The sequence below is a fragment of the Morone saxatilis genome, unplaced genomic scaffold (assembly GCF_004916995.1).
Source record: "Morone saxatilis isolate NCDOM2014 unplaced genomic scaffold, NCSU_SB_2.0 Contig11, whole genome shotgun sequence".
NCBI lineage: Eukaryota > Metazoa > Chordata > Actinopteri > Moronidae > Morone > Morone saxatilis.
In genome coordinates, this window is record NW_023339663.1 from 18,094,611 (window position 1) to 18,106,299 (window position 11,689).

General features: G+C 40.0%; 1 protein-coding gene across 1 annotated transcript in view; it reads right to left on the bottom strand.

The window, feature by feature from the left end:
• fam120b (family with sequence similarity 120B) overlaps positions 1 to 6,707 on the bottom strand; it is a 12,901-nt gene extending 6,194 nt beyond the window's left edge. Inside the window, exons 1-11 of the mRNA XM_035652321.1 lie at positions 6,596 to 6,707; positions 6,130 to 6,261; positions 5,493 to 5,686; positions 5,057 to 5,190; positions 4,695 to 4,817; positions 4,309 to 4,500; positions 3,902 to 4,166; positions 3,628 to 3,811; positions 3,402 to 3,503; positions 2,834 to 3,006; positions 505 to 597 (exon numbers count right to left, since the gene is read on the bottom strand). Coding sequence (XP_035508214.1) covers positions 505 to 597; positions 2,834 to 3,006; positions 3,402 to 3,503; positions 3,628 to 3,811; positions 3,902 to 4,166; positions 4,309 to 4,500; positions 4,695 to 4,817; positions 5,057 to 5,190; positions 5,493 to 5,686; positions 6,130 to 6,259 — 1,590 coding nt within the window. The 5' untranslated portion in view covers positions 6,260 to 6,261; positions 6,596 to 6,707. The remainder of the gene's footprint in view (positions 1 to 504; positions 598 to 2,833; positions 3,007 to 3,401; positions 3,504 to 3,627; positions 3,812 to 3,901; positions 4,167 to 4,308; positions 4,501 to 4,694; positions 4,818 to 5,056; positions 5,191 to 5,492; positions 5,687 to 6,129; positions 6,262 to 6,595) is intronic.
• Positions 6,708 to 11,689: the final 4,982 nt, after the last annotated feature.

Consider the following 11,689-nt stretch of genomic DNA (forward strand, 5'->3'; position numbering starts at 1 on the left):
AACATACCTATGAATATTATATTCTGCCAATAGATCCTCCTAAATGTTACACACTGGACCTTTAAGAAATTGTTGAACATTTGATTCTGTTTGAATCTATCATACAAAAATTACCATTTGCAATACAACCACACTGCAGGTTAACCATAACAATTATGGTTTGAGTTTACTGTTTGTTTTTCTGTAGACTCAATCAGCACCTTACTTGTATTTTCTCCCCATTTTTCTTTTCACTTTCTATTATTGGAAACATTTTCTGAGCTGTGTTTGCCACAAGAGGACCTTGTTTACTGTAAACTACGGGGGAAATTGTCTTCTTGCAGCAGAAAATGCTAAACTTTAGGGTCTATTGGGACAAAACATGTCCCAATAGACCCTGAGTGAAAATCAGAAAACAAGTGTGTTCATTTTAAAAAATATGTTAATCTTTTGGTGAAAATAAGACAAATACTTTTTTTTTTACCTTTTATACAGTAGGTGTGTATGTTTGTACTTGTAACTGACCTTGATCTGTTGAAGCTCCTGGGGGGATTTTAGTCTCAGACACACAGCCTGACTGAGGTAAGCATCCAAGTCCTCTTGAGACAAAGTTTGTACCTAAACACACACACGCACATACAGAGGAAAATATATGGTTAGCCAACGCAGGCACATCCCAGTGTGTCTTCAGTGTGGGTCAGTTTGTTTTGTCTGCTCTCTGTGCAACAATTCAACAGAGAAAGAAACAATGCTGAATGCAGAAACAAGGCTGCCCAGTTGTGTGTACAAAACAAACAAACCCTGAAGCTATTTAAATAGAAGAGTGACAAGGGAATGTGAATGCAGCAGTGATCAGACAACAACAGCTACTGTTGTCTGTCTTGTCTGCCTAACTCTGATGGTCCACTCATCTAATGGTCCATCTAAGAAGCTGTTTCTGTCTGTCTGTTGGTCCTTTATGCATTTAAATGATTGGCTCCAAGTGTCTGTCTGTCTATTTGCCCCACAATTTGCATCAGTCTCAATGGCTGCCTTTTGATCTTTGTGTCTTTGAGTGTTCAACTCTGTCAGAACAGAGTGCTTTTAGTTTCAAATTACAAGGCCGGTCTAACTTGCTAAATTGTAGGATTAAAACCTACTTATCTGGTTTGTTAAAAGTTTGACTCTGGCAGCCCATCTTGCTTTTCCTTTGTGCTCTGGAGTTTAAATTAAATTGTGAAAACAACAGTTTATTTATAGGAAACTGTTTTCATTGATTGCTACAGTTGCAGATCTTAATTGCAAAAACTCTTTATTGACCTTATTGGTTTAATTTCATTATTGCATTGGCATGTGGATACAGTGTGAGAAGACATTTTATTGTTTTTCAAATAAAAGCCAAATTGGAGTATATAATTTAAGAATTGCTGGGAAAAAAGGAAGCTAAGAAACATTTAGGCAGAGCAGGACACAAAAACAAGTTGTTTTTGCAATTAAAGGGGAACTCCACCAATTCTAGATATAAATCAAAGTCTTTTAACAGGTGTTGGGGAGTATGTGAAAAAAGTTGTATAAAGCTAATAAGAACGCTTGCCAGAACTCAGCAGCTCGTCATCTCTGCTTGAGGCAAGTAACTTTATGCATCATAAAAAAGGCATTCTGACAGCCTACGTTTTTTCAAAACTAAACTTCACTGTGACACACAAAGATGTCTGAATTAAAGCATTATTTTGAAACATGCATGGTAGGTCAAATTTTATAAGCAGATTTTGAAAGCTCTAGACAACATCTGAGATTCGTTTCTTTGAAGACATAATTCTGTTGGTGTGGCATTAAAGAGTGATTTAAGACCTGTTTGTTACACAGCTGATAAATGAAGCGACAGTATAATTTTTGTTTAGCTTCTGCAAAATGACGAATGCACTTTTATCCAGGTGATACAATCCTGTGATCTCTGTTGTGTTAAAGCTCTATCGGATGACGTCAATGCAAAATGTACAAACCAAAAACACAAATGCTCTCTCTCTCTCTCTGAAAACAACGCATTACAACAGGATTACAAACAGTACAAATGTTTATAGTTTAAAATTAACAACCAAAATAAGGACACAACTGTAGTAATGTGAATTAAGAAATGGCTCTTAAGATATTCTAATCGCCTGGGTGGTGATCAGAGCATTTGTTGACGCAAGAGCAGGAGTTACAAAGACCAGTGTCTGTGGCTAAACTGAGCGCTATTAAGCCACGACAAAACAACATAGAACAAACCGTCAACAAGTGATGTTTAACTTCAAATCACAAGTTGACAAAAGAACAAAATAATTGTTGTATATGTTATAAATGTAAATCCAAAATCAAAAGCTGACTTGTGTGTTTAATTGTGACCAAAATACATTTGGTCTTTAATTTTTTGTTTACATAAATCACCAGGTGTAGCTTTACTACCCATACACTGGTATTATCTTGACTGAAATGCCTAAATACAAACTGATTCCTTTGTGCTCCACTGTTTCATTTAACAGCTTAACTTGTTCTTTAAAGGCTAAACCAAACATGCAGCCCAACCAATGAAAACAGTTGTATCAATAACAGTAGAAAAACTCTAACACATTAAATACTATTAACATCAGATGTATTTTCAATTAAAATAAAACTAAATAACATTTTCCATTTGTGACTGTTTCTATTTTGAAAGTATTGTGGTTTGCCTTTCCTGGAGGATTATATGTAGTTAGACAACAGTTCCTGTTTAATTCGTTTGACTTTTGTTCAATAAATACTTTCATCAATTCGACTAATAACCTCTTTCCATGTTTTTTCTTTCTATCTATCAATCAATCAATCAATCAATGAAACAAGAAAAAGGTGACACTACCTGGAGGGCTATGTAAGTGACCAGGCAGAGAGCAGCCAGCAGAGAGTCGTCAATAGCTCCATACAGCTCTGAGAGCTCCTGGCAGTCAAAAATTGAAAGGAAGGACGTCAAGCGAAGAGCAGCAACTTCAGGACCATTGCCAAACCATAACAAGTCCAGATTGGGCTGATCACCTACACATTCAGACAGAGAGAAAATACGATGGGACTTTGAATTCAAAAACACTGCATTAAATGTGACATTTTTTATTAATGTTCAGTATTAAGCTTAAAACAGAAGCATCTTTCAGTCATGCTGATGGTCTATAACTATCAATTATAGAGGAAAACAGAATTCAGAAATCCGAAACCATGTGACTAATTTTGTTGTTTTTGTTGCTTATCTAGAGCACTGTAAACTTTAAGTGCAATGCCCAGGACTGGCACAGTGTATCATCCTAGCAAACATTCAACAGAACTCTAAACTTGCATCTCCAGGCGTAACTAGATTGAAAACTGATTTTGTATTAACCCGAGCAAAAGAAAGAAATACAAAGATTAGTATATAAAGAAACTAGCAGGTACAGTACATGGAAGGCTGGTTGGGAGAGGGTGGACCATGTCAGGTTCCTTCAGAGGGTTTCCAGGGTAGACAAACCATTCCCTGATTGCTGGAAGATCAACACTGCTGCCTGAAAACACCCAAATAAGTCAAGGTTATACTTGGATTCATTTCACACCACTGTGAAGACAAAAAAGCATTCTTGTCTTTATTTTTAACTACAGTGTACACCAAAAGATAGTTCACTGTCCTACCATCCTGCCCGTGCAGCAGCAGCAGCCCATAGATGAGCTGTCTGCACGCTTTGTAGACGAGGGCCTGGGGCAGTAATTCAGCATCTTCTTCATCCTCCAGAGTGTTGCTACATTGAATGACTCCATCACACACAACACCGTAAACCATGAAACCCTCTGCTGCTACATGCTTCTCTCTACAGGCCTGGGGAAAACCACAAAGTAAAACGTAACAAGCCAATATGGCATTTGGTAGTCTCAAAAGAGAAGAGACAGAGTAAGGTACAGAACATACCTTTAATATTTCAGGACTAACGTGTTTCTCAAAGGCTGGGGCAGACAGAAACGCTGAGTTGTCACGTTGCTGAAGTGCTTCCTGTTGAGGCAGTAGGTAGGAGCAAATCCCCATCTTCAGTAGCTCTCTGTGAGGAGCTGACAGATTCAGAGTCTGAGGGATAAACTCTTCCTCTTTTCTGGCCCACAAGGAGCTCACAAGGTGGGATACAGCTAGAACCATTTGTCCCTGAGGAGCATCAAAGGGTGGTTCAGGATTGTTTATCCTGGGAAACAATAAAACTGTTGTTATGTAATGTCCTCATCCAATATTATGTGTGCATCCAGTATTCATGTTCCTTTAACTAAACAGAGTCAATGACGAAGTTAATTTAGGTATTTATTTGGGCGAAGATAAGAATGAGACACCTGTATGTTGCCATGGCATCGTTCCTGATGTGCCGCATCCGCTCCTCTGACACCACATCATTACCTAGGAGACAGGCCAGTAGAGGTAGCTGGGTAACAGCCAATCCAATGCTCTGGCAGAGCCTCTGTCGGTCGTACAGGACAGTGTTGAGACTGTCAATCCGCAGCTTTTCCACAGACAAGTAGGGGGCACTTTTAAAAACAAAACAACATGTTCAGCTCAAACTGTTTATACAGATTTTCAATGACGTATTAATAACATAAAGTCCAAGAATCTTTTAATTCAGTATTTTAACTGTGAAGACTAGTGCAAGTCATTCTGCAGCAATTTCTAAGTATTATTAAATTTCAAAGCTTAAAATGAAAACATGACAATTTTAATGAACCTGTCATATATAATGAAGTCTGAGTCCTGTCCCAGAATGCCCATACAACCATGTTGACGAGCATAGCTGGCAATCTCATAGTCGGCCTCCTGCATTGAGCAAAACACTTCCTGACCCAGTGACCTACAAGCAACAAAAAAATGTTATCAGAAAATAATAATACATATATATATATATATATATATATATAACAACAACAGAGACACTATTTCCACATAAACAGCAATAAAAACAACCAGCAAAGACATCTGATCAAAGCCCATCTACTAAAGCTTCTTTTAAATAAATTATCTTTATTATCACAGTGTATATATTATGTACAAGACAGCTAATACGTCGTAATCTGTCTTGTAAATGCTGACCTGAGAGCAAAGGGTGTGAATGTCGCCAGACCAGAAGGAATACAAAAGAGATTTCTACCAGGCTGCTCTCCGTATGCTTTTATGTGCCGGAATATTTTAGAAACCTCCCCGTTCACTCTGCGTCTCCTCTTCACCTGAGGACAGGAGAGAGACACTGTGTAAACTTACTTACTTATCAGGTTCTGCAAGTTATATATCATCTATATCATCAATACATCATGTTTATATGTTCTAAACACTAAATACTGGCATTATTATCAAGTACACTACAGTGCTACAGAAAACAATCAATCAATACATTCTGTAACTATAGACAGAAGTGGATTATCAGTCTTTCAACAGGGGCAATTTTAAGATGTGTTGAACTGCAACAATTGAAATATGTTTCCTAAAAGAAAATATTAAAACATTCTGAACAATATTTAACTTTCCTCACCCACTCCTGTCTCTTCTCCTCTTTCACCACCCCATCAAAGAAGAAGACCAGTCTGATGCCCGCCGAGGTGAAGGCCTCTACCCAGCTCTTTAGCACATCCAGGTATTCCCTCCACTGCCCCCCACACACCCAGTCCTTACATGAGTACCAGTGGCACAGGCAGGCCATACCATCCACAACGAGGGTGGGGGGGCCTAAATGAGGGTGAAAACACAGATGTAATAGAGAGCAGAGCTGTATGCTAACCCACTCTGAGAAAAGACACAAATATCCAGCTTATATTACTCCTGCAATGTAGGTGGATGTGTGGTTGCTACCACTCATATGACGTATTATGATGATACAGTATACAAGCCCATTGGTGGGGCAGAAAGATTATGAAGCCCCAAATTCATTCAACAGCATCACCCCCACCAATCTTTGTATATTTTGTGTCAATTCTCTGTTTGGTCATTTCCTGAAATACTTGTATTTTATGCTGTGTGTACCTGTGAAGCACCTGGTTTTGAAAGGTGTCACAGAAATACATTTAAGCTATGTATTTACTAATATCCCCATCCCCCCTCCCCAAACTAAACATGAGTAAAACTGATAAAAACATGGATTAAATCAGTTTTAAGACACATTTAAACCCAACTGTTAGCTGTGGTCGTGCTGCCTTGCTGGCCTTTGGCAACATGTTGTCTGGCCATTTCTCTCAGGTTCACAGTCACACAGGCTTCTGGACAGCAGCGGCTCAGAAAGAGCTGAAGACCCTTCACACCCATTTCTACAGAGGAGAAACAGACAGACAGAGACTGAGACTGAGTTCATTGGTAACGTTTAAGGGAACTTAGCAAGACGCTAACGTGTTCATAGCTTTGTGTAGTTTAAGTATTTAATGAGTGGGACGGTTTTACATCACAGCAATCCCACAAACACCACATGACAGCTCGCCACGTTATTCGGTTTAATATTAAAGAAGAATGCTAACAGTTAGCTTAGCTTCTAGTCGCTAAACTAATTCGTCCCGAGGTTGTTCCTGTCAAACTAACGCGTCTTCTACTGAGTTGTGTCTGTAAACACTTGTACCCTTGACATTGCTGCACACAGGAAACACTTACTTTAAACCTGTGGCGCACATGAGCAGCATTTATCCGTGTTGTGTTTACTTGGGTGCAAATTCAAGTTACTTCCTGTTATCTACGCGTGGCGTCATCACGTTGCAAAACAAACCACACGTGCTCGGCGCCCACCAAAGACTACAATGCAGCCAGAGTGAGTTATCTGTATCTGTTATCTGTGTGATTAATCCAAATATAAATACTATGCAGACCCCAAAAATAAAATGTATCCCTGAAACACAAATTGGACAGCTCATTTGGATAAGTTTACTGATGCTGTAATGAAGAAATAAACATCCTGGAGTATCATGAATGAGAATAGACCATTGAGGCTTTTTGTGGGCTCAGTCCTCCCATAATAACTCCCCAAGGGTGGGATCAGAGATGGGCTAATTGCTCTCCAGGCTCTCTTGGAGAATAGGGGCTCCTTTCTAGAGTCACAAGCTATTAGGTCTACCTTCTCAACACAAAGCACCCCAGTCCCCTCCACTCTATTGTCTGAGTGGAGCAGGAATAAAGAAAGGGACATATGCTGGATGTCAGTCCAGCTGTCAGCATCTGTCGTTCCTCAGCCAGATGCTCTGTGGACTGGGAGGACAATCCACCCCTCCCAGTCAACTGATCTTCAAGTAGGGAGGAGTTGTGTTGTAAATCTGCCCTCCTGTTATTGCACTAGAGAGTTATGACCACTGGACTCATGAAGACCACATAGGCATTTTGGTTTTAGACATAACTTGACCAATGGGTTGTGCCTTGGTTCCCAAAAAACCCTACAGCTGTGATGACCCTAGTTTCATTTTAAGTCTAAATGTTAGGATCACCTTTGCCTTGAGGATGCCTTTGGGAAATGGGGCTGCAGACCTGTGCAGATGTTGAATCAACAGCTGCTTTATCTGGAACATTTGTCTTAAAGTTACACAATCATGTTCAATGCTGTTGAACTGTAGAGGTCCAGATTATTTCTCAGGTTCAGGTCCGTGTTGACATACACAAGCACATAGGGTTTATTTGTTAGGTTTCTGGTTGTTTTAGTCTGAGAATGGTTTGAAGTTGTCCTGTAGAGTTGCTGTGATTTGCTTCCAGAGTGGAGTGATCTGTCAGCAGAGTGCTAAAAGGATAATTTCGCTTTCCAATTGTGCAACACAATCTTCTTATCCACCATTAATGCTATTAATAATGTTTTAGTCTGATATCAGGTGCAGAAAAAGTCCCCTGTCAGTGAGATGGTTGGATGGGGGTGCTGAGAAGGAAGGCATAACAATAACCATATATTGCATGTGGACAGTGAGAGCATATCATCTATGTTTCCCTTTCACCTTGTCTAATGAGTTATTAATCTGTATTATATTAACTGTGTTTTGAAATTGCAAGTAATTAAAAAAGTGTTGTTGCCTATACTCTGAACTGCCATTTTCATTTGAATTGAATTGCTGAGATGTGGATGGCAGTTTGAACACTTGGAATCAAGACACTGTGAAAATGTGCTTTTATTATTATTTTGTCAAACTGATACAATACACACCATTCAAACCATGTCTGATAAAGACCAGACTCAAAGGTTTTGACCCTGATATGAGTTATAGATATAATCTTTATTGTCACAAGGAAAATGTGTTTCCAAAAAAATGTGTTTGTGTCACATGAAAAATATACACACAATATACATGGATGTGCACACCTTTACACATGCTATATATTCATGTCCCTGCATATATAAGTGAAGACAAAAGAGCAGAAGTGGAAAGCGGTTTATATAATCCTGCATCCCATTTTCAGTAGTCAGTGTTTGGGTTGGTTGCCTATTCACGTTGGATCTTTTCAACTTCCTCCTCCTCCTACACTCACTCTTCCTTCTCCTCTTCGATCTCCTCCCCTTTGAGGTTCCTCCCCCCTGTTGCCTTTCCCCCTCCTCCCCGCTCCTGACCAAAGCTTGACTCAGGAGAAACAGAGGCAGATGTTCCAGGAGCACACGACTGCCCTCAGCCCTACCCCCGAACACCTCCCATTTGTACTGGATCAGCAGTTAACCCCCGGAAAGAATTGACCATACAAGCACGCACACACACATACAAAGAACACCGCTGCACAAATCTGTACTGGCTCAACAGTTGTCCAACTGAATGAACAACAACACACACACACACACACACACACACATATATATACACGAAGTGCTGTCCAAATCCCCTCAGTATCCCTGATAGTAGTCACCCTGGGGTCAGGCCTGGTGTCAGCGTCCAGGGCCCCGGGTCTCTCTGGGCAGCTGGCTTGGCTAATCCTGCTGCTGGAGGCCACTGGTTCTCAAACTAAAGGCCAAGGACCCCTGGGGGGCCATAGGGCAGGGATCTCAGGGAGCAGGGAGTGTGTGATTTGTCCAAAATGCAGGGTTTTTTGTTTGCTTGCTGCTTCCACAAGTCCATTAAACATTGAATATTCAATTTCACAGTGAATCAAGACTTTAACAGTGTCAACAACAGTGTTGGGCTAGTTGCTCAAATATGTAATTTATTACTCATTCTCTTTTAAAAAGTAATATTATTACTTATTACTCCACTACTAGTTATAATACATTTCTCCTACTCCAATAAACAGTGTTAATTGTGTCCCTTACGATGATTAAAATCCAGTTTTGTTTTGTGTAAAAAGTTCAGCTGCTCAATAAAAGTGTTTCTATTTTCCAAACTAGTTTCCTCCATGATTACAAAAGTGAGTCATGGATGTGATCTGATTTGTTGGATTTCAAATTATTTTTTGAGGGGTTAAGTGTAATATTATGACTGAAATTTATTAGTAATTAGTTACACTACTAGTTACTGGGAAAAGTAATATTATTACTAGTAATGAGTTAACCAATATAATGTTTGAATTTAAAAGCTGGGCCATCATCATCAAAAATTCTAATCAAAAACACAAAATATTTCATGGAAACCTGTAAAACAATGCACAAAACATCTAGAAGTATTTTATTAAATGTAATATTGGAGCCATAAAGCTATACATTTTAATTCCAGTATTTCACTCAACATTAAATCAATCAACAATTATTTCCGATGAATGTTCTGTTTTCTTTCTTAATTAAATGTTTAGTCTTTAAAATGTCAGAAAATGGTCATAATATCGTGGCAGCCGAAGGGTATGCCTTGTTTGGTCAACCAATCCTCAACCACAATCTAAATAAGATAAGCATAAAACTTGGCAGCACTCTTTCTACGTCGTCGGCACACTTGTTATGGGAGTTGAATGCATAAATATTTAATGTAATATCACAAAAGACAAAGACAAAACAGCAAATCCTCATATTAGAGAGGCTAGAACGAAGCAATATTTGGTGATGAGACACTAATCAATTTAGTTGTTTGACTTTTACTCTATATAAAGTTTAATCAAAGCACTGGAACAATCAGATACAGAATACATGATGTGAAACTGGGCAAATAACTTAAAGTTCAAATGGTTAAATAACACAATCTTAACACAGACTTCAGACATATTTTCCCACTAAATGGACAATCTTTCATATAAAGTTAAAGACAGCCCAGAGAGGCGGTCACAGTGTCATATATGTACTGTTACAGAGCTGTACCACAGGTCTGTGTCGCACACTGAGGCTAACAGGTGGTGTAAGTTGCTACATTCCTGACTTGGCTGGTAGCTCAGGTCTTTGTGTCTCAGATGGGGTGGAGACACGTGAGTCTCAAGTTTCTGACATCACAGTGTTGTTGTTGCTGGGGGAGTCTTATCCATCAAACCAGCAGCCCGGCCACACGACTCTCCCTTTATCATTATAATCAGCAGTGGAGAGATCCTCACCGCATCAGCACCTGTTTATCTATCTATCTATCTACACTATCATCTATCTATCTTAATCTATCTATCTATCTATCTATCTATCAACACAATGTGATGGAACAAATGCATAATGAATGTAATGAATCAGACTAATGAAATAACATAGCAGCACAGGAATTTGTCTAATTGAATATCGGTCTCTATTCAGCCGTTCTTAAACCCTTTCAGCCTGGACACAAATTAAATATCTCAGTCAGCTCAGCGTCTAATTAAAACCAGTATTCTTGTGGTGCATGTGGGAACCCAGCATAGAAGGAGTAAGATTTGTTCTGGCACAAATTAGGGGCGAGACTTAATATATCTTAGTGCCCTGAAGGGTCGCGAGGTGAGCGAGACATCTAATTCGACACCTAGTACTCGAGCTCCCGCAGCATCTGCTCATGTGGTGATAGACATGGGGCCAACCAGCATAGAGTCACGAAGATGGTGATATCCTAGTTCCCTTATTCGATTTCTGTGGTGTATATGGCAAATTGAACTTGATATAGATGTTTGTGTATTGTGTGCTTCTTATATTTTATAATGACCAGCTTCTTCTTTCTGCTCACTCCATCAATCTGATTCTCACAACTATCTGTGCTTATCCTCGACTCATGGTCTGACCATTGCTATGTGGGCGCAGTGTGTGTGTGTGTGTGTGTGTGTGTGTGGGCCCTGTTCTGTGTGTGTGTGGGTAGTTGGTGTGTGGCAATATTGGTGGAGGTTCCGACGGCCATACTCTTTCTTGGCGCCAAAACACAAACATACTCACCACAACCAGCCATATGGCATCCCTCCATACCGCTGCATGCTCCCCACTGTGATTTGGCGTGGACCATCCAGCACTAGTAGCTGTCACTACAAAGGCATGTGGCTGTAAATCCCGAGGATGAGGAGGAGAAATAAGTGTAAGGTCGGGAAGCCAGATAGTTTGAGGAGCAGATTGATGGGTGAGGGAGGAGAAGAAGGGTGATTATAAAAGCGAAATAAATGGTTTTTATAGGAGATAGGGCTAGGGAAGCCATTTGTTGTGAGCTTGGTGTTGTGGTTTTGGTGAGCAGATGGCTGGGCTCGAGGAGGGGCGTGTCTTGTACCCGACCTTATCACAAATCATACGGTTTCTTCCCCTAGGGGCTCGGATTCGCGTTCAATAAGAATCATGGGATTACTTCGGCGAGAGAAGGATGAATGGGCGGCGGGCGGAGACCTCTCTTTGTTGTCCCTGCGTGGTACCAGAGCTCGTGTCCACCACAGCCACACCAGGTA